The sequence below is a fragment of the Orycteropus afer genome, unplaced genomic scaffold (genome assembly GCF_000298275.1).
Source record: "Orycteropus afer afer isolate SDZICR_OR568_19922 unplaced genomic scaffold, OryAfe1.0 scaffold00037, whole genome shotgun sequence".
NCBI lineage: Eukaryota > Metazoa > Chordata > Mammalia > Tubulidentata > Orycteropodidae > Orycteropus > Orycteropus afer.
Window position 1 is genome coordinate 3896080 of NW_006921624.1, and position 15386 is coordinate 3911465.

A 15386-nucleotide genomic window follows, 5' to 3' on the forward strand; every position below is an offset into this window, starting at 1 on the left:
GGAAGGAAGGTTGGGCAATCCTACTTCCGTAGTGATACTGCCTTGGAAACCCAAGGAGGGGTCGCTATGAGTCGGGTTTGACTCGACGGCACATAACATCACACACATAATACACATCTGTAAATGGCCAAAGAAGCTCTGGTGGTGCGGTGGTTAAAGCACTGGGCTTCTAACCAAAAGGTTGGAGGTTGGAAACACCATGAGGCAGTTCTACTCTCTCCCACAGGGTCATTATCAACCAGAATCAACTTGATGGCAGTAGGTAGTAGTTGGAGCACCCCCTGGTGTTCCTTACTGGTGTCAACATGAGGCCATTCAAAAGTCCCACCAGTTCAGGAAGGCGACCAAAGCATTCAGAGCTTATTACTTTCGTTCTGTTTTGCTTCAAGGCCTACCAAAGGGAGCTGTGGGTTGGTCCCTCTGCATAACTGTCCTCACTGTGCAGCAGGGCTTCCAGTCCTGACTAGCAGAAAGTAACATTTCCCATGTGCAGGGGAGGCAAGGGGCTGGGATCCTGGGTGAGGCACCCAGTCAGAGAGGTGAGCCCGGAGGATGGAGGACACTGCTGCCTGGGATCTCAGAACAGAGAAGAGGGTGAAGGAAGTGAGGGTTAAGGGAGGGGTAGAGAGAAAGGAGGAGACAGTCAGGACACTGGGTCCTGGGAGCCATGTAACCAAGCCACTCCGCTAGGGAGCAGGTGAGGAAGGGCTCTGGGGAAGAAAATGCTACACCCTGCACTCATCTAGCAGTGACAGCAGCGGCTGCCACGTACCGAGCTCGTCCTGCCAGGGCTGGGCATGTGCTTCACATACATGCAGTCCTCACACCCAGTCCACGAGGGAGGGCTCTTATTATTCCACTTCATAGGTGAGGAAACTGAGGTTCAAAGCAGTTAAGCACAGTGCGCAGGGTGACAGCTAGTTGGCAGCAGACCTAGGTTTCACCCCCATGTCTGCCCTTTCCATGTCCCCCAGCCTCACCCAAGGCTGTCTGCCCAGGAACTCCTGAGTGCTGTGGGCAGCTGACCCAGGGACCTCATTTCGCTAGAAGTAAAAAGGCCGTGGATTTGAAAGGCTTTTACACAAGGTGCCAGAAGGAAGCACTGACTGTTCCCCCTGGTTCCTCAGAGACGAGGGAATGAGGAGATGGAGGAAAAAAGACCATTAACTTATTTTTTATGCTTTAAATATTTTACTTGTTCAAGCTGCCTTTTAGTTTCATTTCAAAAAGGAGAATTTTTTTTATAAAGAAAAAGGTTGTTTAATGTAGTAAATCTCAAGTATATAATTTTTCTTTATATGAATTTATTTTTAAAAAGAATACTTACATTCTAATGATTAATGCCATGAGTTTCCTGATTAATTAATCACTCTGATATGATTGATTTAGGATATTAGACTCAGAAAGATCAGTAAACAGACAATAAAGGCAAGATCTCAGCGGATCTTCAAAGGCAGGGAGCAGGGATTTTTCTAATAAAAACATTTACTACTATTTTTACTAGCATCTTTAGGATTGATTAATTGCTGCTTTAATGGTCTGGTCACTAGGTGGGTAGTGATTGGTATCAAATTATTTGAACAAAATTCTACTTCCCAAATTAAAGTGATGATGAGAGAGAGAGAAAAACTGCACACTGAATTATAGACAGTGATTATCTCCAGGGGTACAATCATGGAGGATTTTACTTTCTAAAACCTATATATTTCAGTCATGTTTGACGTTTTTACAACAAGCTTATATTACTATATACATGAAAAATAAAGTTCAACTGATTCTAAATCAAAAATGGATTGGGGCTGGCCCCTCTTTCCTGTAAACTTGGGGTCTCTTACCTAAGAAATGGGAGGAGGAAGGGAAGGAAGGTTCTAGGGATTTGGTAAGTTTCCGATTGTGTTCCTAGGTTCTGGGGCTCCTAGGACTCTGCCCAGTCCAGATTTCATTTTGAACAAAGGGTGTCAAGTGTCAAATATTCCAGCCCCAGGGTTCCTCTAGAGTTCGGCCTGAATCGAGGAGGAGGAACACCTGTTTCAAGGGGATCTGAACTGCTGGGCAGTGAATTTTTCTTGAGCATTTGGGGGTCCACAGCCAGACCAGGCCCCATGACAGCCCTTTCTGGAGGTTCTGCAGCCCCTCCCTGCCCAGCCCCTTCTTGTCCCCACCCCATCCCAACCCTTTGCCCCGCCACACACATACACACACACTCGAGAGGACAAAACCAGCTCTGAGGAGGAGGCTTTCACAGAAACAAGTCTTGCATAACAAGTCCTGATCCTTAGGGATCTATAATTGATGAGGGCGCCAGGCCGAGAACCTTGGGCTGGGCCTGCCAAGTGCGGGGGCAGCTGGAGGACTCACAGAAGGTGGAAAACAGGACCTGCCTTGGACCTTGAATTTCTACCAGGAGTCTGAGCCTCTCAAGACTGAAGTCTCAAGTCTGGGGCCAGGTGGGGGACCCATGCCCTGGGGTGTTCCTCAAAGTGTGGGCCAGGAACACCCTGGTTGAGGTTCACGTCAATGAACCTGGGGTGGGGTGGCTGGAGGATTTCTAAACATGCAGATTCCCAGGCACCCCAAAGCTAAGATCAAAGACTGGGGAATCTTGAAATGTCCACTCTGAACCCAGCTCTGTGCTAGACCCTCTACACACAGGCTTCAGAGTCACCGGTGGGTTTAAATCATGACTAACTGTGCAACCTTGAATAAGTTGCTTAACTTCTCTGTGCGTCAGTTTTCTCCTTTATAAAATAGGGCTAATACTGTTGTTGTTATGTGTCTTTGAGTCATCTCTGACTCACAGCAACCCCTCTTTGGGTCTCTGAGGCAGTATCACTACAGAAGTAGATTGCTCAATCTTCCTTCTGAGGAGTGGCTGGTGGGTTTGAAGCACCAGCCTTCTGGTTAGCAGTCAAGTGCCTTAGGCACTATGCCACCAGAGCTCCTTAGGGCTAATACTGTTGTTATGTGCCGTCAGTCAGACCCGACTCCTAGCGACCCCTCCTTGGGTTTCTGAGGTGATATCACTACAGAAGTAGATTGTCCAACCTTCCTTCCAAGGACTGGCTGGTCGGTTTGAACCGCCAGCCTTCTGGTTAGTAGTCAAGTGCCTTAAGCACTACGCTACCAGGGCTAATATTTGTTTGTTGGTGTTGTTATGTGCCGTGAAGTCTAATACTAGTAGGTACCTAATAGGGTGAAATGAGTTAAATGAGTAAAGCACTCAGAAAAGTCCCTGACACATAGGAAGTAATACATACATGTGAAATGATAAGCGTCATTTACTATCTGTGAGTTCACACCTCTAAGCCTCAGCTCCCTCACTGTCTGAAACGGAAATGTGACCAACCACTAAAGACTGTGGTGAGAATGAAAGAAGACTGTTAGCAAAGGCTCAGTGTATGGTAGCAGTTCCACTTATCTTTATTTATTTCTAAAAATCTGCAACATTCTTTCACCTGATAAACTGTCCTTACATATACGAGAACTTTCTTATTTGTGACCACTGTTAGATCACCGAAGGAGCTCTGGTAGTGCAATGGTTAAAGCATTTGGCTGCTAATCCAAAGGTCAGCAGTTCAAACCCCCTAACCACTGCACAGGAGAAAGATGAGGCAGTCTGCTTCTCTAAAGATTTACAGCCTTGGAAGCCCTATGGGGCAGTTCTACTCTGCCCCATAGAGTCGCTGTAAGTTGGAATCAATTCAATGGCAGTGGTGGTGGCTTAGACCATCAGATTATCCCCTAAGAAACAGGTAACTGAAGCAAGACAGATGGACAAACTCCTTCTCCTCTGTCTATCCCTGAACCCCTTGCTGAGCTGACCATTTTCTCCTTTGTGTCCTACCCCTGGGCTTCTACCTGTCACCCACTGAGGTGTGATTCTTTGTGACCCCATTAGTGTCCCCACTCCTTGGGAAGCCTTCAAGGGGATCCACCTGTTTCAGTGGGGCATCCCAGCACCCAGCACAGAGCCTGGCACAGAGTGAGGTGACCACAGGCCTGGGCCAGAATACTGCTTTCACCGCCTACTGGTTATAAGACCTCTCCAAGCCTTGAGTTTCCTGGTCTATAAAATGGAGCTGTAATTACCTACCTCCAGGACTGTTGTGAGGCTTAGATGGGAAAATGCATGTCCCTGGTATAGTGCCTGCCACACACAGCAGCAACAATAAGCAGGCATTGTGGTGACAGGGCTTTGACCAGTATTTATTGAATGAATGACAAATGGGGAGTATGAGTGCATACGCTCAGAGGTACAGGACTTGCCGTAGTCAGAGGTAGCAGCATTGGGACTGAACCTCAATCTACCTGATGCCTGGTCAAGCGCTCTTTCCACTCCCTGCTCCAAAACTTGCAAAAAGACTTGGTCCTTCTTCAGTTCTACAGGCAGGAGTCTGGCTCCCAACCATCTCACCAACCCCTTCTTCAAGGGACCAAAGCCCCAGAGGGCTGCTCCTCAGGAGAAGCTCTGAGCACATTAAACGGACAAAAGGGGCTGGGTAAACTCCCAGGTAATGGCCCAGCCCTGCCCGGCCCAGGCTGAAGCTGGGTTCCCAGGACACACCCTGCTCTTCCCTATCTCAGCCTCACTGGCACTTTCCCATCATCCCATCCCCTGTGCCTCACCCAGGCAGACAGGGTCACTATGCCCATTGACACAGAGGATCTTGAGGCCCAGAGAGGGACAGTGATTTCTCTAAGGTCACACAGCACATCAGTGATACAGTCATGGCTTGAACCCTATTCTAGAACCCTATACTGATGAAACACAGATGAGTGTAGTAGAAAAGAACACTAGGAGTAAAGAAATCTGGGTTCTGCTCCTAGCTTTGGCAGCAACACACTGCGAGCCTGGGCCAGTTGCTTTACCTGTTTCCACCCTGTAACAATGAAGGATTTGGACTGACATGAAAGCCCTTCTGGCTATGGAAGCTTGTGATCCCCTCTCTATCCTGACTAAGTCTTTCCAAGGAGCAAGCCCCATACAAGGTATTTCTCACTACTCCTTCACCAAATCCTCTCCCCAGCCTCCGTGGCAGGTACATCTGATCCTCTTGTAACTTATAAGAAAAGGGAGGTTCAGGGAACCCAAGCAGCTTACCGGAGGTCATACAGAATATTGGAGCAGAGCCTCTCAGGGCTCCCAGTCCACTTGGCTTTGCTCAGCTCTACCTGGCTGGAGATTTAAAGCTCTGTGTCCTCCCAGACTCTCGAGAGTTCAAGTTCAAGGGAATTTGAATGAACAGAAGAGGGGTATGGCCCTCTTGGGTCCCTTTTAAGGACCCAACCCAGGCCCCTCTATTGGCAGGGCCCTACGAACTAAGGGGCAAGGGAACAGAACTGGACCCAAACCCTCAGGCCTGTGAAAAGAGCTAGGTTTCCACTCATGGCCCACCCTGGCCGCTGGGGCTAGGAATACAACTCTATGGACTTATGGGGAATTTCCTCCTCCCCTTTTTAAGATAAGAAATCAGAGGCTCAGAGAGGGAGTATGATTTGCCCAAGATCACACAGCTAGGAATGGGCAAGGATACAAACCCAGGAATGGCCAACTCTAAAGCCTGAGCTCTGACACCAACCATACAAGATGCAAAGACAAGTGGACACTAGTGAGTCCTGCCACTGGGACATCTGACCCTGAGGCCCGAGCAAGTGGGACTTGACTCACCTTATACTTAAGGCCAGACTTGAAGTAGCCAAGGAAGGTGCCTGACTCAAAGCCTTGGACCTCTCGGTGTTGCACAGCCCGGCCATTCAGGTAGTCATCCAGCTGCACTGTGAAGATGGCAGCCGCCCCACTCTCATCCTGGCTGCACTCATTGCCTAGGAGACATCAGAGCAGCGTGAGCCTGGCTTCTCAAAAGTATGGAACGATGGGAGCCTGACTTCCCGAAAGTCACGCAGAGCCCCGTGCTGCCCTGGCCTGGCTGTGGAAGCTGGGCACCCTGGCTTCTGTGAGCCTCAGTTAATCCCTCTCGATCATGGAGGAGGTGGGGGAGCTGGACCGCACAGTCTTTAAGGGTCCTCCCATTTCTGACATGCATTCTCCTACACTCACCTCTCTTACCAGACTCTTACCCTCAAAGGCATCAAGTCAGGACTGGGAGTATCAGGTCATCACAGATTAGGAAACTAAGGCTGAGTGAGGGGGCAGGATTTGCAGGCTCACACAGCAGAGCTGTGACAGGAACTCTAGGCTCTCACCTCTGAATGGTAAAATCAGGAGTGGCTGGAGCTGATCTAGGGAAGCTATGGAGGTGCTCCAATGTCCCTGTGTCACCCACAGTGCTGAGTGCTATAACAACTCATTAAACCTCATAATGCTCCTGTGTGGTAGGTACGGCACCATCATCATCTCCACTTTACAGAGACAGTGAGGGACTTGCCACAGGGTTGACAATGGTAAGGGGCAGAGCTGGGGTTTGAACTCCAGGCTGGCTCTAGAGCCTGGAAGCATAACCACTAACCAAGGGCCTTGCATGTACTTGGTGCCCAGTAATCAGCTAGCCACCTTGGGTCCCTCCTGGGGATCACGCCTCCAAGGTCTAAGCTTTACAGGGTCAGGACTGAGGGATGGGGCAGGATTGGGTGGGGACCAGAGCAGGGGCCAGCCTCACCCAGCCAGTAGTGGAGGTCATACTGCAGATTCCCATTTCTCAGCTGCACGGTCTTCAGGATGACATAGGCATCGCCAGTGAAGAAGTCTCCGTAAAGGTTGGGGGGCACGGGTACCAGGTCGAACTTCTCCACACGCCAGATCTGCAGGCCTGGCTGTTTGCCTGCCTTGAGGAACTCAGGGTGTTCCACCACCATACTGCTGGGCTGGGGACAAAACAGGGCAAGCCCTGAGCAGAGAGATTGGTTGACAGATCCCGGGGCACGAGGGAGGGTGGTTTCCAGCACCAAGAGCAGCTCACTTGAGCCTCTGGCTCTCCTTACCCCCGAGGTGAGCCACCTCTTTCTAAGTTCCCCCATCTCAATGAGTTAGCAAACAGGTCAGAGTTGATGGTCCAAACCCTGTAGCTTGGCCAGCATCTGGCTCTCCTACTTCAACTTCCCATCAGTTTGTTTGTTTTTTTCCCAGTGATGTGGAGACAGAGCGCCTCTTTCTCCCTTTACTTCTTAGAGCCAACTGGATATGACAACTGAGGCACAGAGAGATGAAGTAACCCTGCCAGGAAACTTCAGGTAGGAAAGAGTGTAGCAGGAATTGTCCCAGGCTCTAAGATCACCCACTGGGGGACCAGGAGGAGAGCCCTTGGATGGTAATGGTAAATTGGGAGGCCCTCACGAGCTGTGCCAGCCTGTTCCAGCATCTTCAGTGGATCTTAGAACTGGAAATGCCCTCAGAGAGCTCATAATCCAACCCCACTACTGCAGATGGGGAAACTGAGGCCCAGAGAGGGGAAGGGACTGGTTCAAGGTCACACAGCCTGTTTGCTTTGCTCTTTGGGAATGGGAAGACTTCCCACGCTTCTTTCATCCTACCAACCCACTCTCAAGAAGGGCTTAGGTGGGTGAGCCCAAGTGGCCTCCTGCGCTGTCTGCCGCCTCCCTCCTGCCCCCAACACCCTACCCCCGATCCCATTTCTTGGCAAAGGTGGAGAGGTCACAGCGGGGTCTGCAGGAGCCTGTTGGAGAAGAAGTGGTCAAGGATTGAGGGAAAGGTTGTCAGACATGCACTGGGACTAGAGACGCAGCCTACGCAGGAAGGTTAGCCTGGAGCCGAGGGCGGAAATGAGCAGGCGCAGGTCACCTGGGGCCGGAGGGGAGCTCTGGCAGGAGTAAAACAGATGGGAGAAGTCAAGGAAGCAAGACCGGAGAAGGCCAGGAACGTGAAATCCAAAGGGAAATTGGAGAGAGGAGGAGAAACCAGATGAGAGAATGAAGAATGCTAATGATGGTGACCAGGCCGAGGTGGTACCACAAGAGGAAGAGGGAGGAAATACTGGAGAGGGAGAAAAAAATCAGATGAGGTGGGATCTGCAACAGAAAGAGAAGCCAGCAGCGGGAAGGAGAGTAATGAGGAGACAGGAGAAATACTGGAGAAGAGAAGAAATCTGGCAGAAAGGCGAAATTTGACAAGAAAAGAAATAGGGCGGCAGGGAAGGAGAAATCAGATGGCGGCGAGGGAAAAGCAAACCGACCCAGGTGAGGTTAGCCTCTGCGGAGGGAAACAGCCAGGGCCCCGAGGCTCCCACCCGCATCCGGAGGAGCCCGGAAAACAGCAGAAAATACTTACAAAGCAACAAAACAGTTTTTCCATTCTAGACCTGAATTACTCCCCTTTTCCTAGCGCTGTATCTGCAACTTAGAATAGAGAGTTACTCCGGGAGCCCCCGGGCCCCCCGGGCACTCACCCGCGCCTGGGGCGCACGCGCCTGGACCGCTCCCCGCGCCGCGGTTGCCCCGCAAGCAGGCGGCGACAGTGTGCACAGCACCTGGACCAGCGCGCAGAGCAGCGCGGACGCGGAGCAGGGCCGAGCCATGGCGGCGCCTGTGGCAAAGGACCCAGTCGGCAGCGGCGGCCTCCTGGTCGCCAGCCTTATGTAGCCTCCCGCCCATCCCGCCTAAACCGGGGGACCGCCCTGCAGCGAGGGCGCGGAGCAGGAGTGGGCCCCGCGGGCCGGCGAGGGGCGGAGATCTAGCTCGGATCTTGGAGACATCTGTTCCCACCGGGACCGACCCAACTGGGCGCGGCCGCCCCTGCACCCCAGCTCTGGGCGGAGACCCAGCACAGGGCCTAGCATACAACAGGTGCTAACTCTATGCGCTGGGCGCGTGCACGAAAGTCAGGGCGCCCAGATCAGCCGCCTCCTGCAGTGACTCATGCAAAGTCCCCTCCCCTCTCCATGCCTAATCTCTCCAGCAAGAAAACACACGATATAACTTTCATGGATGGCTTTCCACTAGGGGAGGCATCCTAAAACCTTTACCGAGTAGGTCCTATGGACAGCCCCATTTTGCAGCCTCAGAACTGTTAAGGAGCCTGCACACAACTAGTGAATGATACGGTCAATATTTGAACCCAGGCAGTCTGTGTCTGGGCAGAAGTCCACCTAAGGTAGCTCCACCTGGCCCCACCTGACTGGTGAAGCAGAGAAAGGCAGGGCAGAACCCCCAACCTGTGGGATGGCTGATTCTTTCCACTTTACTAAACACGGCCTTTCTTTTTAAGAAGTGCTTCATTTTTCAAAAACTTTTTTTTTAATCAAAAGTCACATATTTGTACCAAGTTGTTCCATCTCAACCTCACTTATTCTCCCGAGAGTCAACTCCTTCTAACTATCTCCTTTAGCTAATGATTTACCTTCTTGTCTCTAAATAACATGTTTGTGTTGCTTCTTATAGGTGTTTTTGTTTTGTTTTTGTTAGATGCCATCAAGTCAGTTCCAACTCACAGTGACCCAACGTAGCCAAATGAAATACTACCCGCTCCTGTGTGACTCACAGTGACCCCTCCTTGGGTTGCCAAGACAGTATCACTATGGAAGTAGATTGCCCAACCTTCCTTCCAAGGACTGGCTGCTGGGTTTGAACTGCCAGCCTTCTGGTTAGCAGTCAAGTGCCTTAGGCACTACGCTACCAGAGCATCAATAGGCACTATCTATTAACTCCCCGGGGCAAGAGGAGGATTTAACTCTGTTCCCCACTCCACACTCCTTGCGCAGCCCTTCAACCTCCCGGTAGAGTCACATACCATTTGGGTTAGAAGTCCTATTCAGACACACCTAGGCCAGCTTTCCAACTCCCTCCTCCACCAACTCCTCCTTCCTCCCTCCCACCACTCTGCCAGCCCCAATTTCTCTATTTTTAGGAACTTGTTGCATCCTAGATCCTCTCCCTCCCTCAGTAGCCTGGTGCAGTGACAGGAAAGGGAATCCAGGAGTTGGAGACTTGAGTTTGACTGCCACCTCCACATCTTCTTATCTCTGTGACTATATGTGCAATTGACTTCTTTTAACCCTTTAGCGTCCTCATCTGCTAAGCAAGTACATATATAGTTGATGAGGATTAAATGAGTCGTGGTTGCAAATGCCCTGGCCCTCCCCGAGGCTGATGGGAGTTATCCTTCTCCTCCTCAAACTCTTCAGTCCCCTATGCTGGCTCCTCTTGGAGCCCAGCTTCTATCTAATCAGGCTGCAATTTCTTCTCTACTACCCACTACTTCCTCCCACTTACTGGAGAATGTGGGTCAGATATAGGTCTTAGGGAGTACAGGGAAAGGGAGAAGACAATTCAGACTGTAGCTTTATAAAAGGTCTTCACGGAGAAAGAGACATGGACCTTAAAAGGACAGAGAGGGTTCTGACACATGGATACTGAGAAGAAAAGGGGAGGGAAAGCATGGGCTAGGGGCAAACAAGTGCAGTGCAGCCACATTCAGGAAATAAAGAGCAGGCTAGTCTAAAATGCAGGGGGCCAGGGCAGATGAGGCTGGAGGGGTGGCAGGGTCACAGGGGTCTTCAGGGCCACACTGAAGAGTGTGAGCTTACCCTCGCGTCCATGGAGAGCCAGAGGTGGCAGTCTGAGTTCTCAGGGCTCAATGTCCTGGCATGTCCCTTCCTGAGTCCATGAGCCTGCAGTGGGTCAGCGTGGGCCTAAATTCAAAGAGCTTCCTCCTGCCCCTAGCCATTTGGGGGATTATAAACACCCCACAGCTCTTCTGTGCTCCTGAGGGAAGCACGAGCTGGTTTCACCTCTCTGAATGCAAAGTTGTCTCTGTCTACTCAGTGTCAGTTTGTATTGTTGCTGGTTTTTGGGGTTTTGTTTTTTTTTTAAAATAAAACACAATGCAACAACAGTTCCACTGCTAAGCAATTTGCTGGAAAGGGATGCAGGGGGAAATTTTCACTTTTTTAATATTGCTGGGTTGCCTGGGGCTAGGGTAAACACCCAGGTCCCTGCACCCAGAAGAGAGAACTTCTCAGGGGTGATGAAAAGGCTCTAATGTTAGATTATGGCGATGGATGCACAATTGACTAAAGCTGCTAAAAATCATAGAACTACACTTACAATGTGTGAATTTTTATGATATGAAAATTATACTTCAATACAGCTATTAAAATCTTCTTAAAAACTGCTATAGAGTTTGAAACTGCTTGCAAATATGTATTCAATGTGGGTTTGTTTTATTTATTAATAAAACACTAATCTGGACACAAAAAAATAATGCCTGCTCATTAGACAATTTGGAAAACCAAACAAGTAAGTAGAAGAAATGCTTCAATCCTTGCCATCCCAGCCCCTAGGCTAGCAGCCGGTCTAGCCAAGCAGCCCCTTCTTGAGCAGCATGGCCCCAACCTGTCCAGTTGGTGATTAACAGAGGGTTTGGCCTTGGCCCCAGAGGTCACTGACCCCAAGGTTAATGATCACAAAGGCCCTGCTGCTTTCCCTGCCACATAGTTCTGGAGCCTGGGCCTGGTCCCTGCTGTCTGGGAGCCCACAGCCTGGACACTCTCATTGATGGGGCAGTGCTATGTGGAGACTGTAACTGGAGAATCATTCTTACTTTGCTCCCTACTTGGAAGAGGATGTAAGAGTTCAGAGGGGTGGCAGGATTGGGGTGCAACCGTAAGTAGAGGCCTAGGAGGGGGCCCCAGTGCTAGGCCTGGCTCTGCCACTGGTTTCTTGGGTGTCTTTGGACAGTTCACTGACCCTCTCTCGGCCTCAGCATCACATCATATACAGACAGGGAAGCTGAGGCTCAGGGAGGTTAAGCCGCCTGCTCAGAGTCACTCAGTGAGAAGACGCATTGGTGAGATTCAAACTCAAGTTTAGCTAGTTCCCGAGTCCAGACTGTCGGGGGAGATCAAGCAGAGGCTTCTGACACCAGCTGGCTTGGGTGGGAGCAACAGTGGCCTTTCCAGGTAAAGGGTTGCGGTTGCTAAACCAGTGAAGCCCAAGCCAAGCCCGGCAGCCAGGAGTCTCTGGAGCGGGAGTCCCCAGCACACCTGCCAGCCCGAGCAGGAGGTTACACCAGGAAAGCCCTTCAGCTCTCTACATACTTCATGGTAGTGCCTGGCATACAGGCATGTCCTAGAAAGCTTTGCAGGTTGTGGCCAGTGAGTGGAGGATGGAGTATAGCACCTATACGTCATACCGCTCAGCACTCAGGTGTCTTTGGTTTAGGAGGCAGCCCAGATCTGCCAAAATTCCCTATGCAAATGTAATCTAGTCAATTCTGACTCCTAGCGACCCTATAGAATAGAGTAGAACTATCCCATAGGGTTTCCAAGGCTGTGAACCCTTACAGAAGCAGACTGCCTCCCTCATCTTTCCCCCATGGAGCAGCTAGACCTTTTGGTTAGCAGCCAAATGCTTTAACCACAGTGCCAGCAGAGCTCCTAGCACACACACCAAACCAAAACCACACTCACTGTCATCGAGTCGATTCTAACTCAGGGTGACTCCCATTGGGTTTCCAAGGCTGTAAAAATCCTTATGGAAGCAGACTGCTTCATCTTTCTTCTACACAGCAGCTGGTGGGTTTGAAACACTGACCTTTTGGTTAGCAGCAAAATACTTTAACCACTGAGCCACCAGAGCTCCTAGCACACATACAGTAGGCAGTTAACCAGTGCCTGCCATCAGATGGAGCTGTACAGCCTACATCTTCTGGTGAGCCCTTTCCTCGCATTAGTCAGACCCCAAGACCCCTACAGGCCCTGTACTCCATGATCCCAGCTAGTTCCTGTGTATCTCTGGGCCTCCCAGGGAAGCTACCAGAAACCAGAGACATTGGCCTCACCTTCCTGTCCCCAGCCACAATGTACAAAAAGCTTTGGCTAGGCCTGAGAGACACCACCCTGTTCTTTTCACCCCAAACACTGTTGTTCTTGATTTCCCAGGCAGCTGGCCACTCATGGGAAATCTTCTCTCAGAACTTGTTTGCTTTCTGGCTCACAGTTCCTGAGGCCCTCCTGGGAACACCCACCCCTCTGGCCTAGGATTTTGCTAATTAGAACAATGGTCAGTAAACAGAGAAGCCAGTTATGAAACCCATGAAACTGGACAGGGCCAGGGTGAGGTCTGAGGAGCCCTGAGTTTGAGAATCTGGCAGATTCAGCTCCTGTGATCAAGGCCTCAGTTTCCCCATCTATCAAATGAGGAAAATGGCACCTGGCTCATGAAATAGCGAGGAGATCCAGGGCCCCACACAATAGGAGAAGCTCCTAAAAGTTAGCACCCTTCTTTATGAGTGATATCTGGCTTCTTCAACCCAAAGGCCTTTGGCATGTGTGCACCAAGTGAGAAGAGTGTGGTGCAGGGAAAAATTACAAATGTCACTGGGAGATTTCTGTGTTCAGTCTGGGCTGTGTGTCCTGGAGCAAGTTACTCCCCCTCTCTGAGCCTCAGGTTACTTAGCTATAAATAGGGGTAGTGATATCTAGTTGCAGGATTATTGGGGGAGAACTGGAGCTACTTTTTGGGGACTACGCAGCACAGGGTAGGACTTATCAGTGACAATGTTCATTTGTGTATATCCCCTATTTTATAGGGGATGACACCAAAAACAAGAGTGTGACTTCTCTGACTCACACAGCCAAAGCGAGAACCTAGATCTCTTGCTCCCAGGCCAAAGCAGAGGCTTGGGTTTCCCTGACAGGACAGGAAGGGGCCTCTGCCTTGGCTAACTCCATCCTGGGTGTGGACAGCTGTAGGGGGGGGTGGCCAGTGGGGCTTGGCTGAAACCACAATCCAGGAGGCCAACTATCCCAGGGACTGAAGCCACTGGCCCCTTCCAGCTTCCGGGGCCAGCCCTACCTAGTGCTGAAAGCCAGAGCAGGGCACTGGGAGCTAGCCTGGTCCTGCCACTTCCTGGCCCCATGGCATGGAAGCAGCCAAGTTTGACCATGGGTACAAGACCTCGACCCTTCCTGCCAGCGCCCACTTCAGCAATTTTTCTCCCATTCCCTGGGAGGGGTTAGTTCTGGGAGGCTGGGTGGGCCAGCAGATGGAGCTGCAAATATCTGTGAACAACTCATTTCTCCTGCACCCCACAACTCTCCCTGAGGGAGCCCCAGCACAGACACAAGTCAGCAGCAGGACAAAGAGGTCTCGTTGCAGGTACTGGACTGCAGATCAGTTGAAGACCTAGAGAGACACAATCTTCCTCTGCAAATCTCCCGGAGAAGTAGGGAGCAGGCGGTGTCTGCGAGCCTGAGCCAGAGTAAGAATGAGCACAAGAAGGCACGGGAGGTAGCTGCTGTCCATGGAGGAACGACTTTCCAAGTGATAGAAAAACAAAATAAGCAGCCTTCTCTGTGTGACCATGGCAAGAACGCCCACCAGGAAAATCTGGGTTTAAAGCCCTGATCCACCACTTACTAGCTGTGTGGCCTTGAGCAAGCAGCTTCAGCTCTCTGAGCCTCAATTTCCTCATCTGTAAAATAGGAGCTCTGGTAGTGTAATGCCTAAGGCACTTGACTGCTGACCAGAAGGCTGGCAGTTCAAACCCACCAGCCACTCCTCGGAAGGAAGGTTGGACAATCTACTTCTGTAGTGATACTGCCTCGGAAACCCAAGGAGGGGTCGCTATGAGTCGAGGCTGACTCGACGGCACGTAACAACAACAAAATGGGGGTTATAATACCTGCTTCCTAGGGTTACTGTGAGAATTTAATAAGGCAAAATATGTCTGGGGCTTAGCACAGTGCCTGATTTATAAAGACAGAGGTTTATAAAGGAAGCTGCATCCTTGTTAGTTGGGTGACCTGGGTAATTTATCTGTCTGAGACTCAATTTTCTTGTCTGTAAAATAGGGGTGAAAATGCTTTTCTTGAAGGGGTAGTTGAGAGGATTAAATGAGACCCTAATGTGGAAGATATAGGACCACACCTTGCATAAACGAGATGTTGAAAACAATGCTGGTTTCCTTCCCCCTCTTCCTGAGAGACAATGAGTTGCCCAATGGTGGTCAAGAGAACCCAGGTGACAAGCAAATCAGCCCATCTCTCAGGATCCGTCCAGCCCTGGGACACTAAAATTTTGAAATAAATAGCAAAAGGCAAACGATATTTGTGCAGCTGGCCAAGGTCCCCTCCTGCCTACTTAGGGACCAAGTTTGGTCCTTCACAGGGATCCAAGCCTGAGGAGACTCCTAAGCCAATTATTGTTATGTTGGGAACAATGATGACAGAAATTGAGAAGATGGTGGCATGTGCTGCTGGCTCCAAATTAACTCTATCTCTACCCTCAGGCCTGAAGTGGCCAACTACACCCAAGACTTCCTCCATGCTGGGCTCTGGCAGGAAGCAGAAGGCCATCAGTCTGGACATCAGTTTGGATCCTGCAGGCAGAACTCCCTGGAAAGTCCAAAGAGGCTGGTGCAGGGAGCAGGTGAAAGACTATGGGATTCAGGAGTGTGTCCTGAGTGTCTCTGA

The 15386-nt window shown here is 50.5% G+C and overlaps 1 protein-coding gene across 1 annotated transcript in view; it reads right to left on the reverse strand.

Annotated features, from left to right (window-relative positions):
• The window catches only part of GSN (gelsolin), a 37134-nt gene extending 28645 nt beyond the window's left edge, over positions 1 to 8489 (reverse strand). Inside the window, exons 1-3 of the mRNA XM_042780389.1 lie at positions 8361 to 8489; positions 6618 to 6822; positions 5669 to 5823 (exon numbers count right to left, since the gene is read on the reverse strand). Coding sequence (XP_042636323.1) covers positions 5669 to 5823; positions 6618 to 6822; positions 8361 to 8489 — 489 coding nt within the window. The remainder of the gene's footprint in view (positions 1 to 5668; positions 5824 to 6617; positions 6823 to 8360) is intronic.
• Between the last annotated feature and the right edge of the window lie 6897 nt (positions 8490 to 15386).